Source organism: Phascolarctos cinereus, unplaced genomic scaffold, assembly GCF_003287225.1.
Source record: "Phascolarctos cinereus isolate Bilbo 61053 unplaced genomic scaffold, phaCin_HiC Scaffold_2;HRSCAF=192, whole genome shotgun sequence".
NCBI classification, from domain to species: domain Eukaryota; kingdom Metazoa; phylum Chordata; class Mammalia; order Diprotodontia; family Phascolarctidae; genus Phascolarctos; species Phascolarctos cinereus.
Window position 1 is genome coordinate 254,452,247 of NW_027555625.1, and position 23,924 is coordinate 254,476,170.

General features: G+C 47.6%; 1 protein-coding gene and 1 long non-coding RNA gene across 7 annotated transcripts in view; one reads left to right on the top strand and one right to left on the bottom strand.

Annotated features, from left to right (window-relative positions):
- LOC144455885 (uncharacterized) overlaps positions 1-10,473 on the top strand; it is a 38,359-nt gene extending 27,886 nt beyond the window's left edge. The window contains exons 2-3 of the long non-coding RNA XR_013484712.1: positions 8,343-8,479; positions 9,086-10,473. This is a non-coding gene — a long non-coding RNA (uncharacterized LOC144455885). The remainder of the gene's footprint in view (positions 1-8,342; positions 8,480-9,085) is intronic.
- The window catches only part of EXD3 (exonuclease 3'-5' domain containing 3), a 423,178-nt gene continuing 401,961 nt past the window's right edge, over positions 2,708-23,924 (bottom strand). For all 6 annotated transcript variants that reach the window (XM_020981781.2, XM_020981774.2, XM_020981775.2 and 3 more), the window contains 2 exons: positions 21,047-21,140; positions 2,708-3,400 (listed from right to left, as the gene is read on the bottom strand). In XM_020981781.2, coding sequence (XP_020837440.1) covers positions 3,045-3,400; positions 21,047-21,140 — 450 coding nt within the window. In that variant the 3' untranslated portion in view covers positions 2,708-3,044. The remainder of the gene's footprint in view (positions 3,401-21,046; positions 21,141-23,924) is intronic.

The window sequence follows — 23,924 nt, forward strand, 5'->3', positions numbered from 1 at the left end:
TGTCAGGAAAAACTTCCTAACAATAGAGTTACCCAAAAGGTGGGTTCCCTTTCCCTAGAGATCTTCAGGTAAAGGCTATACCAGGTATATTTTAGAAGGGATTTTTGTTCAGGTACAGATTAGACTTGATTGCCTCAGAAGTCCCTCCAAGCCCAGAGATACCTGGAATTTATACGAGAGAACAGTTTAGGTGGAATTGGTGGGGCTCAAGCCAAGTACTTCTATGTCCTTTCCAGCTCCAACATACGGTGAGGGAAAGCGGGTTCACTGTAGGAAAGAGGAGGGGGAAAAGGAAAGAGGAAGAAAAAGAATGGGGAACTGTCCTGAGATTGCCAAGGCTGTCCTGCTGGGTCTGTACATGACGACTCTGGTTTCTGTGCTGAGGAGTGGACCCCGTGAGCTCGGGGGCATAATGAAACCATTCTCTCCTGACACTCTTTTCACACCTCTCACTCTGGGTATTGGAGAGAAGTGCTGATGTCCACGGAGAGGGGACGGGTGCTCGGAAAGTTTGGGAAAGCAATGGTAAAATCACTGGTGCTCACTCAGGCAGGTTTAATGTCGGTGATGCTAAGATATGATGGGCTCCTTAGATTGTATTTTCAGGCCAACAGAAAAGGGAAAAAAGAATTCCTTCTAAAAAGAGGCAACAAACCAAACCAGATCACCAACCTCCAAAGTCACTTAATCAAAGCCAAGGACAGAAAGTCCAAGTCAGCCCAGACTAGAGGATAAGCCCTGTCTCCAAGGGGGCTGATGGCAAGGTATCAGGGCCAGGGAGCCAGCAGATCTCGGGTATACAGCCCAGCAAGAGCAGGAATTGAGGTCCAGTCTTCCAAAGGGGGATGTTAAAGAAAGGGTTATTAGAAAACATTACCTAGAAATTCCAAAGCCGGTGAGAAGCTCAGTCTTTCAGCTCCCCTCAATGTGGGGCCACTCAGGGCCAGGCAGAATGGGAATCAGGCCTAGAGCCTGAACCAGTCCCTCCTATGGAGAAGGTTTCTAAACAGAGTTGGCCTTCTAAGAGCTTCCTCACCTGTAAAGCAGGCTTCTTTCTTTCTTTTTTTTTAGGCAGTTGGGGTTAAGTGACTTGCCCCGGGTCACACAGCTAGTAAGTGTCAAGTGTTTGGTCTGAGGCCGGATTTGAACTCAGGTCCCCCTGACTTCTGGGCCAGTGCTCTATCCACTGTGCCACCTAGCTGCCCCAAAGCAGGATTCTTTCAAAGCCCAGCTTAGGTGCCGGCTCAGAATGAAGCCTTCTCGGATCTCCTCTCCCCCCCACCCCAGTTAGTAGTAGTAACTCCCTCCTGGATGGCTTTGTGCTTGCTTACTTGTGCACATTCTGTGTCTCACTGATTGTTTGGATTTTTTGTCTTGGTGATCCCAGGCTAGCACAGTCCCTTGCATATATATATATATATTTTTTTTTTGGCTAGGCAATGGGGTTAAGTGACTTGCCCAGGATCACAAAGCTAGTAAGTATCAAGTGTGCGAGGCTGGATTTGAACTCAGGTCCTCCTGATTCCAGGCCCAGTGCTCTATCTACTGCGCCACCTAGCCGCCCCAGTCCCTAACATAATGTAGATGTTTAATAAATGTTTGTTGACTTGAATTGAGTCCCTCCAAATATCTCCCCTTCCCCCAAATATCCTCAAGATTGGGGGAGTGCAAGAGCACACCTTATGGTTCATTTTAATCATTTGGACCACAACTGATCTTGGAGGTAGTCCGTGGAAGGAGATCTGAGTTTGAGTTGAGCCTCTGGCAACTTACTAGCTGTATGACCTTGGGCAAGTCATTCTCCTTAGCCTCGGTTTCATTTGTAATATGACGATGATAATATTTGTCCTACCTGTCAATAATGCTTACACAAATATGTTGCATGAAAACAAAATACTATATAAATGTGATTATTATAACCACACTCATAGTATGAGCTGGACAGGATTTTTAAAAAATTTTTCTTTTTTTTTTCTTTTGGCTAGGCAATGGGGTTAAGTGACTTGACCAGGGTCACACAGCTAGTAAGTGTTATGTGTCTGAGGCCAGATTTGAACTCAGGTCCTTCTGAATTCAGGGCCAGTGCTGTATCCACTGCGCCACCTAGCTGCCCCTCGACAGGATTTTAGAGGCCATTGAGTCCACCTTTTATTTCACAGATGAGGAAACTGAGGTAATAGTGTGGTGAAGTGGCTTGTATCTGAGGGAGGATATGAACTCGGGTCTTCCTGTCTCCAGCACTATCCACTACACTAGTGTCAGCTAGCCCTACTCATTGTACAGTGTGAGAGATTCCTAAGGGATCACAGATCTCTTTTTAACCTTTCCCCTTCCAAATGTTTCTTTCTCTTTTTCTGCTCTCATTGGTTCCTCCTGTACTTACTTTCCACTGCTTCTAAACCAGCCTTTTCCCTTCCTCTGCTCCCTTTGAACATACCTTGACCATGCTCAGAGAAAGACTCTTAAAGCTTTTCTAGCATCAGAAATCTGTCCTCAGATGAGTAAACCCAAGGTGAAGACCGGAGACTAAGAAAGAGGCAGGCAGGGTGTAGGATTCTGTGCTGGGGAAAAGGGTGATGGAATTTTAACCCTAGACCACACCATTCACGTGTCCCTCTCCACTCAGAGGAAACACTTCTGGAGAGATGACCCAAAGCACCATAGACTCTAATTAAAAATCCCTTTTGGGAAAACATTACAAGGGTCCTTGTTAGCATCCTTTTTTTTTTTAATAGAATAAGTGTTTCATAGAAATAGCCCCCACTCCAGGGAGTGGGTTTTACCCAGTATGTGTGTCCCCCCCCCCGTAATATTCTCATGCCAAACATTTCAAATTGAACAGCAAATCAAACTTCCCACCTTGTACCCAGGAGCAGAGCATGACCAGGATAGGATAGGACAGGACAGGGTGGGACAGGACAGGACGCAGTTCCTGGGGATCATCTGTCTCCTTCATAGGGAGGGTTAAAAGGCTGCATTTGTGGTTGGTGGCTGGCTCCCACCAGGGAAGGAAGCCACAGTCGGGCCTTGCAGCCCAGCCCAGCTCAGCTCAGTTCGTAGAAGCTCTGTGTCTGTGGCTTTGAGCCGTCTAAGATCTCCTGGAACTGAGAGACCACCCGCCCAAAGTGGGAGCCTTCCCAGAACACTTTGCCGCACTGGGTGCAGCAGTAGAAATGGGACAGGTCTGTTTTCTCCAGCACCCCAAGGGGGATGGTTCTGATCTGCAGGGTGGTCCCATTTTTCAGGGTGAAGGACCCTGCATTCAGGTCTGAGTCTGCCAGCCAGCGGCAGTTTGGGTTATAGGCACAGCTTGGGAGCTGTTCGGTGATGGTTTCTGATAAGGCTGGAGTCTCTACCTTGGGGCACAGCTCCCAATCCTCTTCAGGGTTCTTTGTGCAGCCTGTAAAAACATAACAAAAAAATAAGCAAACCTAGGAAACTACTCATATCTAAACGACTCCATTTAAATCCCACCTTCTCAAAGAAGATTGCTTGAACTCCATCATCCTCTGCTCTTAGACTATTGCTTTCTAGGACTATTATCACCCCTGCCTTTAGTTGCTCCCCTCCTTTTCCCATCTGTCTTTCATACATCACCAAAATAATCTTCCTACTGCACACAAGGCCGATTAGGTGATTCTCTTGCTCAAAAGACACTGTGTTTTCCTCCATTACCTACAGGATAAAATACGGACTCCTTAGCCTGGTATTTAAGCCACCTCTTTGCCCCCAGTCTGGCTCTAATTTTCCAGCCTTATTTCACTCTGTTGCCCTTGACACACCCTATGCTGCGGCTAAGCTAATTTATTTTGCTGTTCTTAGAACTCATTCTGCTATGTTTCATCTCTGTGCATTTGCATAGGCTGTCTGTCCTACTTGACTGGCATGTACTCCCTCCTCAGCTCTGCTACCAGTTCCTTGGGAAACCCTCTCTCCCTGCAGATTCCTCTCCCTTTCCCTCCTCAAACCTTCCTAGAGCATTTTGGCGAAATCTCTCCTTCCCCTCCCCCATTTCTAACTGGTTATTATTCTCACTTGTATATTTATCTTATCTCCCCTAGATTAATCAACCATACATTTACTAAGGGCTTATAATTCTATAGGCACTGAATTAGGTGTCAGAGATAGGAAGAAAACAGTGCCTGTCCTCAATGAATTTATATGCGTATAAAATAGATACAGACAAGATATACACAAATGGAAGGAGAACTTAGAGAGAAAGACACTAACAACTGGGAGACTGGGAGAGGCCTCATCAATTTTGCCTGTAATATACATACATACGTGCATACATGCATACATACATATATACATACATAAATACACACACATATTTGTGGATGTGTAAGCTCCCTGAGGGCAGTACTTTTTCATTTTTGTCTGTGTGTCCAAAGCACCTCTTAGGAAGGTGGAATTTGAGCTGACTTTGGAAGGAAGCCTTCCATCATAAGGCAGTGATAAGGAGGGATGGTGATAGACCAGAGACAGAGACAGGAGATGAAGCACTATGATTGGAGGAACAGCAGGTAGGTTAACATAGTTTGACTACAGACTTTGTGGAGGGGATTAAAGTGGGAAAAAATGGGAAAGGCAGGAAGGAGCTAGGTTGTGGATAACTTTAAATGACAAAAATAACAACAAGACCTTTTATATTTAATCCTAGAGGTAATAGGGAGCCACTGGAGTTTATTGAGTAGGGTCAGGCCTATGCTTCAGGAAAATCACTTTGACAGCTGTGAGGAGGATGAACTGGAGTGGTTAGTGACTTGAGGCAAAGGGTCCAATTAGAAAGCTATTTCAGTACTACAGGTGAGAAGTGCTGGGGACCAAACTAGGGAGGTAAATGGAGAGAAAGGGACCTACTCGGAGATATAGTCACAACAAAATTTGATAACTGATAGGATATGGAGTGAATGAATGTGAGTAGTCAAGGATAACACCAAAGTTGCAGACCTGGTTGACGAGGATGATGGTAGTGTCAATGACAATAATAAAGATTTCTGATTGGTGGTGGTGGCAGGGTGGGATGGAGGGGGGTGGGGAAGAGGAGTGCAGTTTGGGGAGAAAAGATAATGAATTCTGTTTTGGAATATCGTAAACTCCCCAAGGGCTGAGGCTGTGTCAGTTTTCATCTTTGTATTCCCAGGGCTGGAACACAGTGCCTGGCCCAAAATAGTTATTTAATAAATATTTGTAGAATTGAACTGAATCAGAGGTGAGAGGAACCTCAGTAGGGAGAGCATCTTTGCTAACTGCATCCTGGGACAATGGCAAGAACATACTGGCTGTGGATTTGGAGGACCTGGGTTCAAACACGTCCTCTGGTGCTCACTCCTAGGAAGGGACTTCACCTACCTCAGCCTCCATTTCCTCATCTGTGGAATCAGGGTGCTGGACTAGTTGGTACCCGAGGTTCCCTCCAGTTTTAGAGCAGTGATTCGAGGATGGGCCCTCCCACCGCTTTGGGCAATGTTATTCACATGGTTACCCCCTCTTACTCATCTTCACTCCTGGTATGCATTTAGCCTGCATATATAAACTCCTATGTTTTTATAATGTTAGTACTTCTATACCTATATGCATTTATTTGCTTAGCATTTTTATTGGTTCACTTTTTATTCATACATCCCCCTACTGGACCTGTGTTAATATTATCAGACTCAGTCACAAACACTGGTACTGGGCACAGTTTTACTCTGATATAAGTGTTGGGCAGCTAAGTGGTGCAGTGGATAGAGCATTAAGCTTGGAATCAGGAAAACTCATGCTCATGAGTTCTAATCTGGCCTCAAATACTAGCTGTGTGACCCTGGGCAAGTCACTTAGCCTTGTTTGCCTCAGTTTCCTCATCTGTAAAATGTGCTGGAGAAGGAAATGGCAAACTGCTCCAGTATCTTTGCCAAGAAAACCCCAAATGGGATTACAGAGAGTCTAACAGGACTGAACAACAACAAAGTGCTTCGTGGTGAGTCATTTTAGAGAATGAAAAAGGGAAAGGTCGTTATGGAAAGTGCAGAATGAAGATGGTGAGTGTTTTCCTCTTAGATACTCCACCTCAAGGCAGCAAGCCACTTATAAGGACTCCATGAGTGAAAGTTAAAGGAAAACTAATAAAGACCATTATCACAATATAAAATTTGTAATTTCTTTCAGGAATATTTGTAGCCCTTAGGAATTTAGGAGGAGAGAGGGAGGCTGGTGCCTCTGCACAGCACTACTTCACTTAAAGCCAATTCACTTGCAAGTCATGACATCACCCTCCTGAAGTCATGGTCCTCTTCAAGAACAAAGGACCACCACCACCAACAACAACAAGGATAAGCTAAACTTAGAAACTTCTTGTCAAACCTGAGACAGACCAGCTCAGTCCAAGAAAGAAATTTTTTGTAACTATTTCAATATAATTGGTTTCCTTCGTAATCCTATGTATTTTACTTCATGAATTTAAAAGCATTATTCTGAGAAGGCGTTACCAGACTGCCACACGGGTCCATGAGGTAAGAAACCATTAGGAACTCTTAGACTTAGCGATTGGTTACAGGTAGGCAAAAAAGACAAAGACCCCTAAACTGGAACTTCTGAGTCTGGGGAAGTATCTTCAAACAAGGAGAAACTCAACACTGACTCCAAGCAGCTCACAAAATCTTCCTTGTCTTCCCCCTAGTGGCCCTTATCCTAAACTAGAAGCATAATTGGATCGAACCATAGGAGTGCTATTCAGAACGTCACTGGGCTGGGTGAGGGTGGCGGGTGCCACGGTGGGATCTAGGTAAAGCCAGTGGGGGAGACCAGCACAGCTTCAAGGTTCAAGTCCTGAAGCACCAGGCTCCGCAGGGCCCAGCCCTCCAGTCTGGCCTCCAGTAGGCTCCCTCGTTTTAGAGCAATGACAGTTAGCAGAGCCAGTACCTGAAGAGTTAACTTTACCAGGATGCTTTTGGGGCCAGGGCTCTTTCTGGAAGTGATGGTTTTCACCCCCTGCACTGAGCCAGTGCCTGTGTTCTGTGCCTCAGAGCTTCCAGGAATGCTTGGTATGCTCCTCTCTTTACACTGGGGCTCCCCATTCTCTTTGGTCTGTCCTGATGATTCCTAATCTGAAAAGAGGGAAGCTACTTCACAGTACTTCCCCTGCATCTCCATCTGGGATTCCTCATCCCCCCCCCCCAAAAGCCCACAACGTGGGAGGTTCCAATCCTTTCCAAACACTGTCGGAAAGGGCTGGCCAGGCAGAGGGCTGTCTGTGTGTCCCTGTCTGTTCCCAGCTCTGCTTCAGCCTCTCCTTTCCCCTGGCTCTCTATTCTGGGCCTCCCCTTCCCTCTTCAGTTCTCTCTTCTGTCCTCCTTTTCTGACTCTTCTCTTCTTCCAGCTCTCTACCCCATCCCTCTTCTCCCCTCTCTCCTCCTCTTTTCTCTTCCCCTCCCCTGTCTTCTCCCCTCTCCTTTCTTCTCCTTTCTTCCCCTCTCCTCTTCTCCCCACTTCTCTTTTTCCTCCCCATTCCTCTTATCTTTCTCCTCTCCTCTCCTCCCCTCTCCTCTTCTCCCCTACTTCTCTTCTTTCCTCCCCATTCCTCTTCTCTCTTCCCCTCTCCTTTCTTCTCTCCCCTCTCCCCTCTCCTCTTTTCCCCTCCCCTCTCTTCTTTTCCCCTCTCCTTTCTTCTCCTCTCCTCCCCTCTCCTCTTCTCCCCACTTCTCTTCTTTCCTCCCCATTCTTCTCTTTCCCCTCTCTTCTCCTCCCCTCTTCTCCCCACTCCTCTTCTTTCCTCCTCATTCCTCTTCTCTCCTCCCCTCTCCTTTCTTCTCCTCTCCTCCCCTCTCCTCTTCTCCCCAGTCCTCTTTCCTCCCCATTCCTCTCTCCTCCCCTCTCCTTTCTTCTCCTCTCCCCTCTCCTCTTTTCCCCTCCCCTCTCTTCTTTTCCCCTCTTCTCTCTCTCCTCTCCTCCTTTCCTCTCCTCTCCTCCCCACTCCTCTTCTTTCCTCCCCATTCCTCTCCTCTCTCCCCTCTCCTTCTTCTCCTTTCTTCTCCTCTCCTCCCCACTCCTCTTCTTTCCTCCCCAATCCTCTTCTCTCTCCCCTCTCCTCCTCTCTCCACTCTTCTCCTCCTCTTTTCTGGCTTCCTGTCCTCTCCACTGAGAGGCTGTCCTTGCTCAGGCTGAGCTCCCCGTTAGGACCTGCCTTGGCCCCTTTCTCACTGCCATTACAGCCAGCCCTCACAGCCTGAAGCGAGGTCCGGCTCTTTGCCTTTCACTCCCGGCCCCCTTTAATTGTATGCTTCAAAGGGTAGAAAATGCAACATCACTTCAAAGTAACCATTTTTCAATGGGAGCTTGTAAAACTTTTTCCCTCCTAGGACGGGATCCTTTTGAAAGGCTTTTGAAGACACCCGCCCCCTGGTCGCAGCGGTTTGAAAAGGCCACAAGGAGCCGAAGAGCAGGGTGCCAACTAGACAAACAAGCTTACATCCAACACAAAAGTTGCTGTGAAAAGGTCATCAGTTCCTCAGGGCCCAGCCCCAGAGGGCTTTTTAAGTGGGGGGCGGGGGTGGGAGGAGAGGAAGCTGCCTTATCTATGTGAGAGAGGGGAAGAGCACACAGCACAGTGGGGCCTTGTGGGGAGTCAAGGCAAGGTGAGCTGGGGTGCCTGGAATGTGGGCACAGGAAGGGGCACCCACCCAGCCCAGAGGGCAAACTGGCACTTACACCGGCTTTGCAGCCCTCCTTGCCTCCCCTCCCTTCGCCTCCCTCCCACACTCCCTCAGCCTCAATCTCTGCCTCAGTCACACACTCCATCCTCTCACACACCCTCAGTCTCTGGCTTCTCTCCTTTCTCACACTTATACACACTGCTAAAAATGCACGCACTTGCTGTGCCAGAGTCATGGGACTGTGGAACCAAGGAGGAAGAGGGAAGAGGCTGTGGGCAGATAGTGGTGCAACCTCCCCGACAGATGAAAACTGCCTGTGGGAGTCTCCACCTGCATGGGAGTCCCTGGAAGTGGAGCTCTGATGAATGCACGAATCCTTGAGAAGCATTACAGGGGGGCCTGGGCATAACTAGAGCGAGGAAATGAAAAAACCCATATTTAATTCCTAGATTAATCAGAAGAGGCTGGTTTAAAGAAAAAAAAATTCCAACCTAACAAAACACCCTGTCTCAACTCCTGAGAGCATCTGATTCATCTGACACAGGCTGCTCTGGGGAGAAGCTCCTTTCGACTGTTCTCCTCCCTCTCCCACACCTGACCAGTGCTGAAGAGGAGGTCGGGGGAGAGACAGACTTCAGGACCGTGACCCCAGGAACACTTGGAACTGAGGCAGAGAAGTATCAGAGCAGGGAGCAAGTCTGCAAGGGGAAGGGAAGGTCCTTATCCTCCCACGAAGAGTAAGAACTCCTTGGGCAGTATCTACACCTCTCCTGGAGTTCCCCCCATAGACCTTTCCTGCTAGTGGAGGGCAGCCTCTGAGACTCCAAGGTGAAGGTTGATGACTGCTTGCAGACCAAAGGGACCCAGAAAAGGCAAAAAAGACAATCTCTAAAGCACTCTGCAAACCTGAACATGCTGTATAAATGTTAGTTATCTCATCATCATTCTCCTATCCTTTTCGGCTTGCCTGAGCCGGACCCATCCTTCTAGGCCTAGCCAAAGTCTGCTTCCTCCAGGACTCCTTTGCAGCCTGACCCAAGACACATCAACCTCTTCTTCCCCTTACAGCTCTATCTGAAATACACATTTCAGCCCCAGATCACACACCATCCCAGGCTGTTTTATGCGCACCAGAAGTCAGGAGATCTGCATCAGATTCATCTCTGACCCGGGAAAGCTTTAAGCTGCTGTTCCTGCTACTTGGCTTCAGTTTCTTTGCTGCCTTTATTATAATTTTGTTAATTTATAAAATTGTACTTTCCTGATACCCAGGCCTCAGGGCTCAAGTGTGGCATTTAATATAAGCGGACTTCAAAAGGTCTCAGGTAGAACTGCCTGTATTAAAAGGTAGGTTATAAAGAGGTACATTTTCCACTGTGCCCTGGGGGAGTGGGGAGGGGAGTCAACCAGAATCAGTCTCTCAAGACCTCCTCTACTTGTAAAGGTCAGCTCAGGGGTCATTTTCCTCCCCAGGTGTGAGCACCCTCTTCTGCCTCAGCTTTCCCTGTAATATAGGGCAGTCACCAGACATCCTGATCTATATCTGGCCATTGGACCCATATGGCTCCGGAGGAGAAAGTGAGGCTGGTGACATTGCACAGCCCTCCCTTAAATCCAATTCACTTGTAAGTCATGGCATCACCTTCCTGCTGTCATGGTCCTCTTCGAGAACAAAGACAAACAACAGCGCTGTAATATTATCATTATATATGGCTGGTAGCCCTACAGTATGGGACAAATTCCCTGAGTGCTCAATGAGTATTTCTTTGTCATCTCTGTATCTCCACTACCAAGCACAGTGTTTTCCACACACTAATAAACACTGAATCGAATTAAATACTAGCTCTGAGCTGGCTGAATTGGCTAGAACGTGATACTTTGAAGACTGATCCCTGTCCTGGTCCTCAGACTGGCTCCACTCTGAGGAGGTGGTGGGATGGAGTGGAAGGAAGGGCCACAGTAATAATAATGATGATGGGGCAGCTAGGTGGCACAGTAGATAGAGCACTGGCCCTGGATTCAGGAGGACCTGAGTTCAAATCTGATCTCAGACACATAACACTTACTAGCTGTGTGACCCTAGGCAAGTCACTTAACCCCCATTGCCTAACCCAAAAAAACCCCCAAAACAAAACAAAACAAAAAATAATGATGATAGCTAACATTTATAGGGTGTCTTCATGTCTGGCACAGTGTTCTAAATATATCATCTTGTTGACCCTCACCACAATCCTGCAAAGTAGATGCTATTGTTATCCCCATTTCACAAACAAGGAAAATGAAGCTGAGACTTTGTGGCCAGGGCTCTGGCCACTGAGCCCCCTGAGCTGCCTCTAAATCCTCTGCTACTAGTCGTGGCCACAGGCTGAGCCTTAATTCTGTCTAATGACAGAGTCCTTATCCTAGGCCATAAACCTGAAACACTCTGGCTCACTTACTCTAACCCCACCAGCCCTCTGAAAAATGTTGTTGATATCCTAAAGAAAGAGGGTTCATACAAGTAACCATAGGTTTAGTGCTGGAAGGAACTTCAGAAGACATCTAGTCTACCCCCTCACTTCACAGATAATGAAACTAGGGCCCTGAGAGGGTGACTTGCTTAAGGTCATACAGGTTGTATGATGGGGATCCAGGAATGGAACCCAAATGTTATGACTCCAAATGTAGCACTCAGTATCCCACAGTATCATGTTATCTTGTAGATGGCTCCATGGAGCTTCTCACCATGGCTAAAGACACAGCTTAGTGCCCATTTCCTGCTGACTGGGGTGGGGAAGTGCCCTTTCCTCACAGGGAAGCTGGCATACTGTCTCATGTGGTGTCTCATGCCCTGTGCAGGCACACTCTACCCTACAGTTGATAGGGCGGTGAGATCCTAAGGCTTTCTTTGGCTGCTCCTGAAGCATGTGGCTAAGACCCTGAATACCTGAGCAGTGGGACAGCCCTGAAAATGGGGAACTCATCTTCATGGTTGTCCTTGGATTCTGCTGTGCTCACATGTACCTGGTAGGGACTTGACCTACTTGGGTGACCCCAGAGTAGTAGAATCCAGACTATAAAAGACTGCAAAGGTTGGAAAACACACCTAAGGAACGTTCTTGGGGCTCAAAGGTCTCTGGGAAACATGTTCTTGGTTTGAGATCTGATGATAAGGAAAGTTACAAGGCTGAGAAATTGTCCTGGCTACAGGGAGGCAGGGAAGGTGGCTGCTATCTGTCACAGATACTCCAGATAAGACAAGGAGGACAAAGGAGCAGGATTGTGCAACACTCTGACTGGGGAGAGGAGAAGAAAGGGGACAGGCCAAGATCTTTCAGCAGTTTTCAGCTTGGGCCTAGGGCAGGATTGGGTAGGGCAGGGAGGACTTGGGTGGGCATGTAGCATACTTAAACCTTACTAAGTCTGACAGTAGAGGCCAGTCTGAGATAGTAAAAGTTCAAACTATCACAGAATATTTGTGAAGAAATTGTTTTAGTATTTCCAAGTAAATCCAGTGACACAAAATAAAAAGCATCAACTGTCTGCTTTAATAGCTCTTTTTGCATGCACATGAGGTGCTGCTAAAATGATTGAAAAGTTTGAAAATAGTGGTTAGCAAAGCAGACAAGTTAACTCAGCTGAGCTCCAAGGGGTAGGTAGGCAGCAGACTTGGCCAAACAGCCTTCAGGCTTGAACCAGCCTCATTTCAACTCAACAAACATTTATGAAATACTACATTCAAGGCACTGGAGACACAGAGGCAAAAAAGAAAGAGCAGCTTTCCTTAAAAAGTTTACATGGCATTTTCTTCCATTCTGGGGCTGCCTGTGGTTAACGTGAGAGTTCAGGGAAAAACAGGGATTTCACTGCAGAAGTGGCCCCTTGTGCTGCTAGAGAACAAGGCTGCATGTACCACTGTACAGCAGGGAAGCACAGTCGCCTAGGCCTCCTAGTACCTTCCCTTCTGGGTACCTGTGTGCTCTCCCTGAACCCTTCTGGACAATGAAGGAAAACCAACAGGCTATGTCCTGTGTGTTCTTGGGGCCTATCTTGTGTGTCTGTGACCAAGCTGCTCTAGGGTCCCAGCCCAGAGAAGGCACCTGGGAAACTGGACCCTGATGACCTGGTGCCCAGGCTCTGTGTGCATCCACGGGCTGCTCCCAGAACCCTCACCATCATGGTATACCTGTGGCAGGACTAGCTGAAAGGCCCTGTCAACATCTTCTCTTTGTCATCGTTTATACTATTAATTTGCAGAGAAAACTTTTTTTTCTATCCTATATTACAAATATAAACTTTTCTACATCATAAATATTAACTTCAACCAAGGGCCTGAATTAATAAGGTTTTGTCCTTCTTAACTGCTCTTTTCATGCCTACTGAATACTGTCCACCACCTATTTAAAATTCCCATTCCCTTAGGCCTGGTTTTATGGATTCTAGCCTCTCCCCTTCCACATCTCCAGTTCTTCCTACATAATGCTGTCAGACTCAGCTCTTGATAGAGGCTCTAGAGTTGGGCTTGGCTCCAAGTCCCTTCTCAGACACCTATTAGTGGTGTCACCAAGGGCAAGGCCCTGTCTTATTTGAACCTCAATTTCTCCATCTGTAAAATGAAGTGATGATAATGGCTGTACCTCATAGAGTCATTATGAGGCTCAAGTACAATAATGTATTACTTTGCAAACTTTAAAATGCTATATAAACGTCACTTGTTATCATCACCATTAGCAGCAGCAGCATCGTTATGATCATCATCTCACTCTACTGTTCAGAAACCTTATATGGCTCCCCATTACTTAATAATCCTGTATATTTTTAGAGCACTTTGTAGTAATCAAACTCCTTGACCTCCATTATCTCATTTGACCCCTATAAGCCAGGGCAAATATTATTATTTCTTTGTATACACGAGGAAACTGAGGTTCAGGGAGAAGTGGCTTGCCAGTAGTCATTCATTTCCATTTGGGAAAGTGCTTTGGGGCCTCTCCCTGCCTCAGATTCTGGGCTGTGGTACCCACAGGCTATGCCATGGAGGCTGGGGAGCCAAAGGGAGGTTCCTCTCTCCCTGCGGGAGGATGCTGCCTTTGTTTTTTGCCTCCTCTCTAGTCTCTCTAGCAAACAGACCAACTTCCCAGATGCTGGGGACAAGCCTCAGTGCCTACGGGGAGCTAAGTGCCAAGGGGCAGGTAGAGGGCCCAGGGGAGGCAAGGAGAGGACAGCCGAGGGGAGCAGATTCCCAGAAGTTCCTGTCTTCCCAGTTCTAGGTTGAGACAAACCCTAACCACAAGTTAGAACTTGCTGTCCTGTGAGCCTCACTGCAAATTAAGCTGCCATCCTTGGGAGCCAAACCAGTAAATACGCTGACTGATGGAGGTAACTTGGGCAGACTGTCCCTAGTTTTAAAGTGGCCTGTGGGCTGGACCCCTGCAGAGACCCATCAGTGCCGGGCTCTTGGTGGGGGAGGAGGAAAATGACATCTCCCTGAAGACTGCCATCAAGAGAAAGAGGTGCCTGACCTGGCTCCCCAGTCTCTGTACTGGAAAAAATGGGTGGCCCAGATGGCCCAAGGACTGGTGCCAGTGAGGGATGTTCTGCTGGGTTATATGCCCAATGCCCAACCACTGGGGCTGATAAGCTTCTCTCTCTACCTGGGATCAAACAGTATGTACACTGTATCAAAAGCTATTTTATGTAGATGGACAGGGAGGCAGTTAGACACACATACATATATACATTATATATAAATATATGTATATGTATATATACATTTATATCAAAGTCCTTTGTGAACCATGAAGTGCTACATAAATATCAGCTACTATTTTTTATGACTTATTATACAAGACACACACACACACACACACACACACACACACACACACACACACACACACACACACGTCTATTGGAACCTAAGGCCAGGGAAACATTCTTACAGTGAAGCCATACTAGCCCAGAGCTAAGCGATTTCAGAATGAGAAGAAGCAGGGAGACAGACGGATGAACAAATGAATGAAAGCAAAGTGGCTAATGATGGAGGCTGCCTAACACAAAGCCCCCGAGATGTGGACAAGGACTGTCAGGGCTGCCTAGCCAGGCCTATGAGTACAAAAGCCTCGTCCTAGAACCAGCCTGCATACAGAGGATAGTGACAAACATCAGGGACTGTGACCTATACCCTTCTGATAGCCTGCAGAATGCCCACAGCTCACTTCTCATGGATCAACTCCAGTCCTATTATTAACTGACAAAGCATTTCTGGTAGGAGCTAGGACTAGGATTTGAAAACTATGGCTATGGAAGAGACTTTGGTAGCCTTGGTTGGGGGGAAGGGGATAGTCTAGGCTGGGCAGAGGCAGGGAGGAGGCAGCTGTTAGTTAACCCTTCCTACATCCTTGCCTGGCCCTACTTTCATCCCTAATCAGTCACTGCCAGGGAGCTGAGAGATCACAGATTTAGGGCTAGAAGGGGCCTTAGAAGCCATCTTGTCTGGCTCCTTAATTTTTCATGTAAAAAAAATGAGGCCTTGATATGTTAAGTGACTTATCCAAAGTCACAAATGTGGTAAGTTATGAAGCCAGGAATAAGGGTTTGAACTCAGGTTCTGACTCCAAATGTAGCTCTCTTTCCACTGTATGGAACTCCTTCAATGGTCCCTGTAGAGAGAGTTTCAGTTTGGCTGAAAGTCTGCACTCACCAGGCAGGCTCTGGCTCAGGCCCAGGCCCAGGCCCAGGCCCAGGCCCAAGGAAGCCCTAGGGAGAAGTGGATGGGAAAGAGGGGTGGGAATGATGGTGAGGGTGTCCTCCCTCCCAGCAGGACTCCCTTCACAGCCCAGCCCAATCTGGGACTCCCAGGAAAAGACTGGGGACAACTGTGCCAAATGCAAAGAAACAAATGGTCACCCTGGGATTGTTGGAGAGACCCAAATGTTCTTCGTGTAGAAACAGGGCTTGTGGGGTAGTGTGCCTGGGGGCTGGGGGGGGAGGGCACTGAACATTCACCTTTGGATAAACCCAGTATAAGGTGCTGCTGCTCTGGATGCATTAAAGCTCCCTTTCTCTATCTGCATGACTTCTGAGGGTTGCAATCAGAACTCCCTGGGACTTGGGTCTATTTGTTTTTTCCTGTGAGTGAGGTTTGGAGGAAGGATCAATCCTGTCTCACCCTGCTCTTCCTCTGAAATTCTGGAGGCAGCCTGGGAACTGTGATTCTCCCTATCACATCCTTTATGGTTACTACTGATCCTTTTTTCAACTGAAGATGCAATTTAGTAATGTGGTAGAGATGTGGCTTCCAAGTCTTCACAGTGAGAGGAGATAGGAATGGGTTTTGATTTTTAACTCCATCAAACAGCTGCCCTGGCTTCCTCCCTGATGACTGACAACTGCACTTACGCTCTCACATTTTATCCAGAGTTCCACTGGGAATATTAATATAACAGCTAACATTAAGATAGTACTTTAAGGTTTGCTGAATGCTTTATATGGAAGAGCCCTTGGTACCCCCCCAGCAGATCCTAGTTTTCCTTTGTTTATTAATGTGTACTGAGTTACTTTCATGTTATTTCCAAAGCATGATGGAGTGGAGCAAGGCCTGGAGTTGGGGGACTTAGGTTTGAATCCCAACTCTGTCACACAAATACTAACTTGTGTGGCCTTGGACAAGTCACTTCTCTCTTGGCCTGGGTTTCTTCATCTGTCAAATGAGGGGACTGTCCTGTATGACCTCTAAGGTATCTCTCAATTTTAAGCCCCAAGATTCTGTGACCCATTAGCATCCAGAGCAGGTCTGGGGGCCCAGGCCCAGAGTTAAGGGCCATAACTAGAGAAGAGATGCTCCCAGCTCTCTCCTACCCACGAACGACATATTTCTTTTTCATCTCCCAGACCCTTGTGTGGACCACCATGATAGGAACTCCCTCCCCCAGCAGAGCTGTCTGGGCTTGAAGACTTTCCTAGAGAATGAGCACAAGTCCAAACAGCCAGGGTGGAAAGTGTGCCCCAACCCTGGGAAAGCTCTCAGTGCCCCAGGTGCAAAATGCAAATGAACGATTAGACAACAATTAATTGTCCCTTTAATAACACACCAGCCTAGCCATAAAACAAAGGCACTGGAGCAAGGGTAGGAGGGCAGCCTGCCTAATCTCCCTACCTGGACTCTTGGTCCCCAACTCCTTGGCAGTCCAGATTCAGAACTGGGACAGCCCCCTCACTGGTGGGGCTACGGGACAACACAGACCACAGCTGGAAACTGAATAATGGGCAGCTGAGGAGAAAGTTCTGTCTTTCACCAAACTTACCCACTCTTGTCCCAGTCCTTGATCTGAGACAAAATTTGTCATAGAAACTACTAGGCTCCCTATGAATAAGGCAAGGGTCCTAACTCCTAGTAATGGGGCAGCTCCCTCCTCCCAGGGTTCCCTCTTTCCTCTATCCCCTCCTCTCCCATTTAAAAACCAGCAGCATGGAAGGTTTGGGGTTAGTTTCAGTTAGAAGGTAAATTATGTGGAATTTCTTTTCCATAGGAGTTACACAGTTTCCAGGCTGTTAGTTTGGGTTCCAGATTCTATTCACTGAAACGGAAATAATTTAGTCCCTAAGTCCCTTCTCTCTCAATCATCTCTCCAAGTCAAGGCTCTACTCGAAGTAGACAAGAGTTCATACCTGCTCTTCTCTAGAACCTCCACAAACTAGCAAGACCTCAGGCCTAGAATGTGAGCCTTTTCAGAGCAGGTGACAGTCCTCGGCCTTGTTTCAAACACCCTGTTCCCCTTCTCCCTAAGTACATCTCTACCTTGGGAAGGGCCATGTCTAAGTGCCCTTCAAGCCCCTCTACCATGGCCAAACTATGGCAGGAGGTTGGCACAGGGAACAAATCAATGCTTTCCAATTCTGATGACAGGAATGAGGAACTCTTCCATTTTGAGGGTGGCCAACAAACCAAGCATTGATTAAATGGCTACTGTGTGGAAAGGCACTGTGATAGGCAAGGGGATCTGAGACAAAGAGGACAAATGGTAGCTGCCCTCAAGAAGCCTCCTGTGAACTAGGGGAAAACACACTGATAAACAGGCCAGTCAGTAAAATGTAACTTGAGGAGGGCTATAACACTTACAGCTGGGGAGATCAGAAAAGGTTCCTTTCAGGAGGTAACACCTCAATCGAGCTTTGCAGGAAAAAAAGCTAAGAATTCTGAGAGGCGGAGGTGAGGAGAGAAGGCAGGCATTTAGAGATGGCTTTTATAAAGTCAAGGAGGAAGGAGATGAATGTTGAGGACGGACGCCTGTTTGGCTATAATACAGAGGGAGTGAAGGGAGTGATGGGCAATCCATCTGGAGTCAGATGATGAAGGGTTACAAATGTGGACGAGTTTGTATTTCATCCTTCAGCAAGAGGGATCCAGTGATGATTTGAGAGCTAGATACTGAGAGACAAAGTCAATTTTTTTTTTGCTAGGCAATGGGGTTAAGTGACTTGCCCAGGGTCACACAGCTAGTAAGTGTTATGTGTCTGAGGCCGGATTTGAACTCAGGTCCTCCTGAATCCAGGGCTGGTGCTCTACCCACTACGCCACCTAGCTGCCCCTAGACAAAGTCAATTTTGGTAGCTGGGTGGAGTGGAGAGAGACTAGAAGGAGAGAGATTCCTTTAGGAGGCATTTGAGAATAGGGCCTGAATTTGGGAGGTGGCTGTGTGAATGAAGAGAAGGGCACAGATATCAGAGATATTGTGGAATCGGAATCAATGAAACTTGGCAATTAATTAGATATGGAAGGGGGAGGGTCATGAGGAAGAGAGAAGACTATAGGATAACTTTAAGGTTACAAACCTGGATGATTGGAAAAATGGGGATACTCCAGCAGAAATAGACATCTAGAAGGTGGGTGGGTTGAAGGGGAGAAAAATAATGAATTATATTTTAGACAAGCTGGGTTTGAAATGCCAATGAGACATTCAGGGAGAGAAGTCTAGCAGGCAGTAGATGATATGGTACTAGAATTCAAGAGAGATTAGAGCTAAGTATATAGATTTTAATCAATCAGTCAATATACATTTATTTAGCACCTATGGGGGAGGGGATACAAATACAAAAAAAGGCAGTCCTTACCCTCAAGGAACTGACAATCCAAAGGGAGAAGACAACACACAAAAGGAAGCTGAAAAGTGGGGCGGGAAGTGGGAGGTAGGGGAAAAGCAGAGAAGTCTTAAAGTATGAGAATCCATCAATACCCACAAGATAATTGAACCTATGAGAGGTAATGAGGTAAAGAGAAAGAATTAGAGATAAGAGAATGGCCCAAGACAGAGCTTTGTGGAACACCCTTGGGGGATAATGGGTAGGAGACAGATGATGATACAGCAAAAGAGACTGAGAAGGAGCAGGAGACCAGCAGAGATCAGTGTCAGGAAAGCCACGGAGGTGAGAGTATCTAGGAAGAGGGGGGTTGCTGAGAAAAGTCTATTGTCAGTTTTAGCAATTAAAAGATTTTTGGTAATGTTGGAAAAGACAGCTGCAGCGGGTGTCTGAAGCTTAGCTTGACAGTCAGGGGTTGAGAAGTGAGTGAAGGTGAGAAAGCAGTGGCTATGAGTGTAGATCGCTTTTTCTGGTAGTTTGGCTTGTGACAGGGAAGAGAGATCCAGGATAGCTCAAGCCAATGGCAGGGTCAAAAGAAGGCTTTTACATGTTTGTAGGCTGAAGGGAAGTAGGCTGTGGATTAGGAGGGAGTGAATCTCCCACACCTCTTGCTCCCTCCATCTTCAGCTGAAGACTTAGACTCTTACTTTGATGAGAAGATAAAGGCCATCTGCACTGAATTCCCCCCTTTTCTGCTTCACTTCGCAAAATTCCTTGATGTCATCCCTGAATCTCCCCGCTTTGCTCCATTTTCTTATGATAAGGCAGTCCTTCTCTTTGCCAAGATCAATTTCTACATGTGCCCTTGATCTCATCCCCTCCCATCTTCTCCAGCAGATTGCTTCCTCATTCATTCCCCTTTTCTCAGTTTTCAACATCTCTCTAGCTTTTCCTGCTGCCTTTAACCTGCCCTAGTCTCCCTCTTTTTTTTTTTTTTTTGCTTCTTTGGTGAGGCAAGCGGGGTTAAGTGACTTGCCCAGGGTCACACAGCTAGTTAAGAGTTAAGTGTCTGAGGCTGGATTTGAACTCAGGTCCTCCTGACTCCAAGGCCAGAGCTCTGTTCACTGTGCCACCTAGCTGCCCCAAGTCTCCCTCATTCGTAAAAAACTTCCCCTGGCTCTACCACCCCTGGATGTTCCTGTTCTATATATTAACTTCTTTTCACAGTCAAACCCCTAGGTTATGCTCACTGACTTTACTTACTCTTCTCTGGGTGCAGCTAGATGGTTTAGTGGATAGAGGGCTAGGCCAAGAGTCAGAAAGACCCGAGTTCAAATCTTGTCTCAGACACTGGCTAGATGTATGACCTTGGGCAAATAACTTAACTCCTGGAGAAGGAAATGGCAAACCACTCCAGTATCTTTGCCAAGAAAACCCCATGGACAGAGTGGCCCACGGGGTCACAAAGAGCAGGACATAACTGAACAACAATTACACCCTTTTCAGACTGCTCAATCTTTTATAATCTGGTTTCCAACATCACTTAACTGAAACTGACCTCTTCAAAGTTACCAATGAGCTCTTCATCGATAAATCCAATGGCCCTTTATCAGTCCCCAGCATCCTTGCCTTCCTCATTTCTGTTTGTTGGCTTCCCTAGCTTCTTCAAGTCCTCACTAAAATCCCATCTTCTACGAGAAGCTTTCTTATCTCTCTTTAATGCTAGTGCCTTGTCTCAGCAGTCACTCCCAATTTATCCTTTCTCCTGTTTGGATACAGTTGTTTGCGTGTTGTCTCTCTCATTAGACTGTGAGCTCTCTGAGAGCAGGGTCTGTTTCTGCCTTTCTTTGTATCCCCAGTGGTTAACATGGTGCCTGGCACACAGTTGGCATTTAACAATTGCTTGTTGACTACAGATTAGGAAGCTGATATTAATAGGTTAATGGTTGAAGTATTAAAGTGCTTTCTGCTTCCTCAAACTTTGTGCCCAGATCTTTCCTTTGGCCCCTTGACACTACACCTTGGATTATGCTCATTTGTGTACATGTTGAAATCTTATTTTGTGCCTTGGTTTTCTCATTTGTAAAATGATCATGAAAATACTTACACCCGCTCGTAGAATTTTTGGAAAGCACTTTTAAACCACATATATGGTGCTTTCCCAGTAAGAACTGGACAAGCCTTTCCCCTGGGTGGTTTCTCTAGCCTTCATGAGGCTCGATAACCGGCTAGACTGAGGCCATTGACCATGGCAGCCAAGTAAGGCTGAGGAACTCAGAGGGAGTCAATTTCACATGGACCAAAAACACAGAGTTTGTACCCAGGACACCATCCAAGGCTTGCTGTTTATTCACCTGTGTCGTCTTCCCGTGACAGGTAACCACTGATCTTCATCAAGTGTTTCATCTTCTCTTTGGAGATCTTCAGGTACTTATCACAGTTACACACCTAAAGAGACCAAGACAGAAGGGTTAGACGGGACTCCAAGTAAAACTTGTGAGTACTGTAGCTGGCAGACAAAGCCACAGGTTGAATCATCCACAAAACCATCTTGTCACTAGCAGTAGTCACTTCCTCTTTCTGGGCCTCAGTTTCCCTATCTGCAAAACAAGGGGAGGCTGGCTGAGAAAAGTCTTTATGTAGGGGTGAGTCATCTCAGGGGATAACAGCAACAGAGATGAAGTCAAGCAAGAGGGAACTGAGTAAGGAGACAGGCCACACACACGCTGCATCACTGGTGCTCCTCAATAACACCACAGTCTGAGCTGGACCATAGGTGCCGTATGAGTACGAGGGGAACACAGGTATACCCATTTTCCTGACTGTAATCTTTTTGTAGGTCAGAGCTCTCTCTGCTAGGAGCAGGCAGGGAATTAGCCAAGAGGAGGGACTCAGGAAGGGAAATTCCCCACCAAGGGAGGGAGAAGGCTTGAGGGAGCGGTGTGATCAGTATGATCAGATAGAAGAGGGAACGGCCTGGAGTGGGTCTTTGTGCCCATCCTTTGAGCCTGGTTACTGTGTGACCTGGAGATGCTGTTGCCTCCCTGGGGGCAGGGGGATAATGGGGATTTCAACGGGGGAGGTGAAGCTCCCCAGGAAGTGGGAACCCTGGTGGCTGCCCATGGTGGGGCGGGGGGGAGGGGGTTGTGAGCCCTCGCTTTCTTGCTGCACCCTTCTCCCACAGGCCCTAAGAATTGCAACATTTGTGGTGCAGCTTCATTGTGTGACCATGTAACAGTGGGACTTACTGATGTAACTGACCACCCACGCACTCACGGGCTGTGGCAGCTTTTTCAGGGGAGAGGGAGAAAGGCAGGGAGCAGCTGGGCTGTCACCTCTGGATTTCACCTTCTGGTTAGTGATTGAACAAGGACGTGCATTCTGTATGTGGGGGCCCACACTAGGCACTGTGCATTGCAGCCTTACTCTCACCTCCTGCATCACTGTAACAAATTCTAGGGTCTGCCTTCTAATCCATTGTACATAGGTGTGATCACAGGGTTCCTAAATACCACTTCCAATTAGGTCCCTTCCTCATTTGGGACCTTAAGTGGCTCCCTGGTATTCTCTCTCCCCCATAGGTGCCAGGCTAAGGGGTTTGGTAGTCTTGCCCATGGTGTCTCAGTTTGCCTGTGGATCCTTTAGCTTTCTGGCTAGCCACTGCTAGGAACCAGACAGTCAAGCCTCCTTGGGCCCCAGCCTGCCTTAGTCTGAGAGGCACAGCTGGATCTCCCCCTGGAACACTAAGCTGGCAGCTTCCAGACCCATGGCCTGTTGGTGGGTACACTGCAGGGGGGATCCATAGCTGGTGAGGGAAAGCCAGATCTTCCATGCCTGAACCCTTCCCCCCAACTCCCTGTTCTACTAAAGGGTTTGTTTTCCCCTGACCTGTCATGTTAAGATGAGGAGTGGGGGTGGGAAAGAAGGGAAAAGGGCCCTGGGAAGGAGGTGCTGATACAATTAACACCAAATTCATGGGAACGTTCTTCCTTTTCTCATTAAGGATGATGACACAAAGCCTTTTCAGTGGGAAAATATTTGAAGGGGGCTGAGAGATACCTCCCAGCCCCACGGCCTGCCAGTGGCTATCCAGCCAATGGGGAGTGGGGAGTTTGTATCTGAATACAAATGTAGTCCAGGTGGCTAGACAGAGGTGGCTGATGAGGCAGAGCAGCCTGCACCCCCATCCTCTGTGCACGGCTTCACCCTCAAAGAAGGAACCCAGCAGCAGGATCAAAGCCAGACCGTTTCTTTCCTCCTTCCTTGGCCCTGCCATTCCTAGACCTCCTCCCCTGGTGACCTTCCTGGCATTGAAAGAGTTCTATGGGCAGAGCAGAGTGAACAGCCAATCCAGCATTGTGTTGGCAATGGTAATAATAAGAGCTAAGGAGCAAGGGGAACGGGGGCTGGAGCCCGGATGCACAGAGAAGGGAATGGGGGAGGGGGGAGACGAGCTTCCAGCTCTGTCCGGCATCTCCACTGCTGGCGGATGTGCAATCCCCTGGTCAGGCTGAAAGTCTCCAGCATGGCACGGCAGGCCAGAGGTGCCCTCATGGGCACTGCTTCTGCTCTGCTTCAGCCCTGACTTGATGCTGGCCCAGGAGAGAGACAGAGCTAGCTGTCATGTGCCAAGGGAGCATGCTCCTGGGGGAGGAGCCTCCGGTACCACCTCATACTGAGTCACCAGGAGCTCCTAGACCAAACACTCACTGCCCATTCTGAAATGGATTCTGGCTCAGTCATCCCCACCCCTCGGGAATTACAGGTAGTGGTTTTCCCACGGCAGTGCCACTGTTGGCCTGGGAGTGGGAACCAGCTGGTCCAGGGATGTTGGCTGGGGGACTGGGGTCAGCCTGGCCTCAGGTGACAGCACTGTGGGTTTGGGCCTGTACCAGCCAACTGGCAGCTGAGATCTCTTTCAAAAGCTTGAAAAGCAAGTTTTGTCTTGCTCAGAGACTTTAGAGGCTCTCTTCCTGACTTCCTCTTAACTTTCACATCTTGACCCTGCTGTGGGTGGTGGGAGAAGCCTTGTCTAAGGAGGGGTGCTAGGCCTGTTAGTGCAGCCTTGAAACTCACCTGGAGACTAGTATGCCTACTTTTTACCTTTCAGTCTGCACATCTAAACTGTTCTTCCCTTTGGACGCTAGAGCCAGGAGGATCCACAAGGAGTCCCAAAGGATGTCTCACTCCGAGAACTTCCATGGGAGACTATTCCTTGCCTCCTATTTCCCT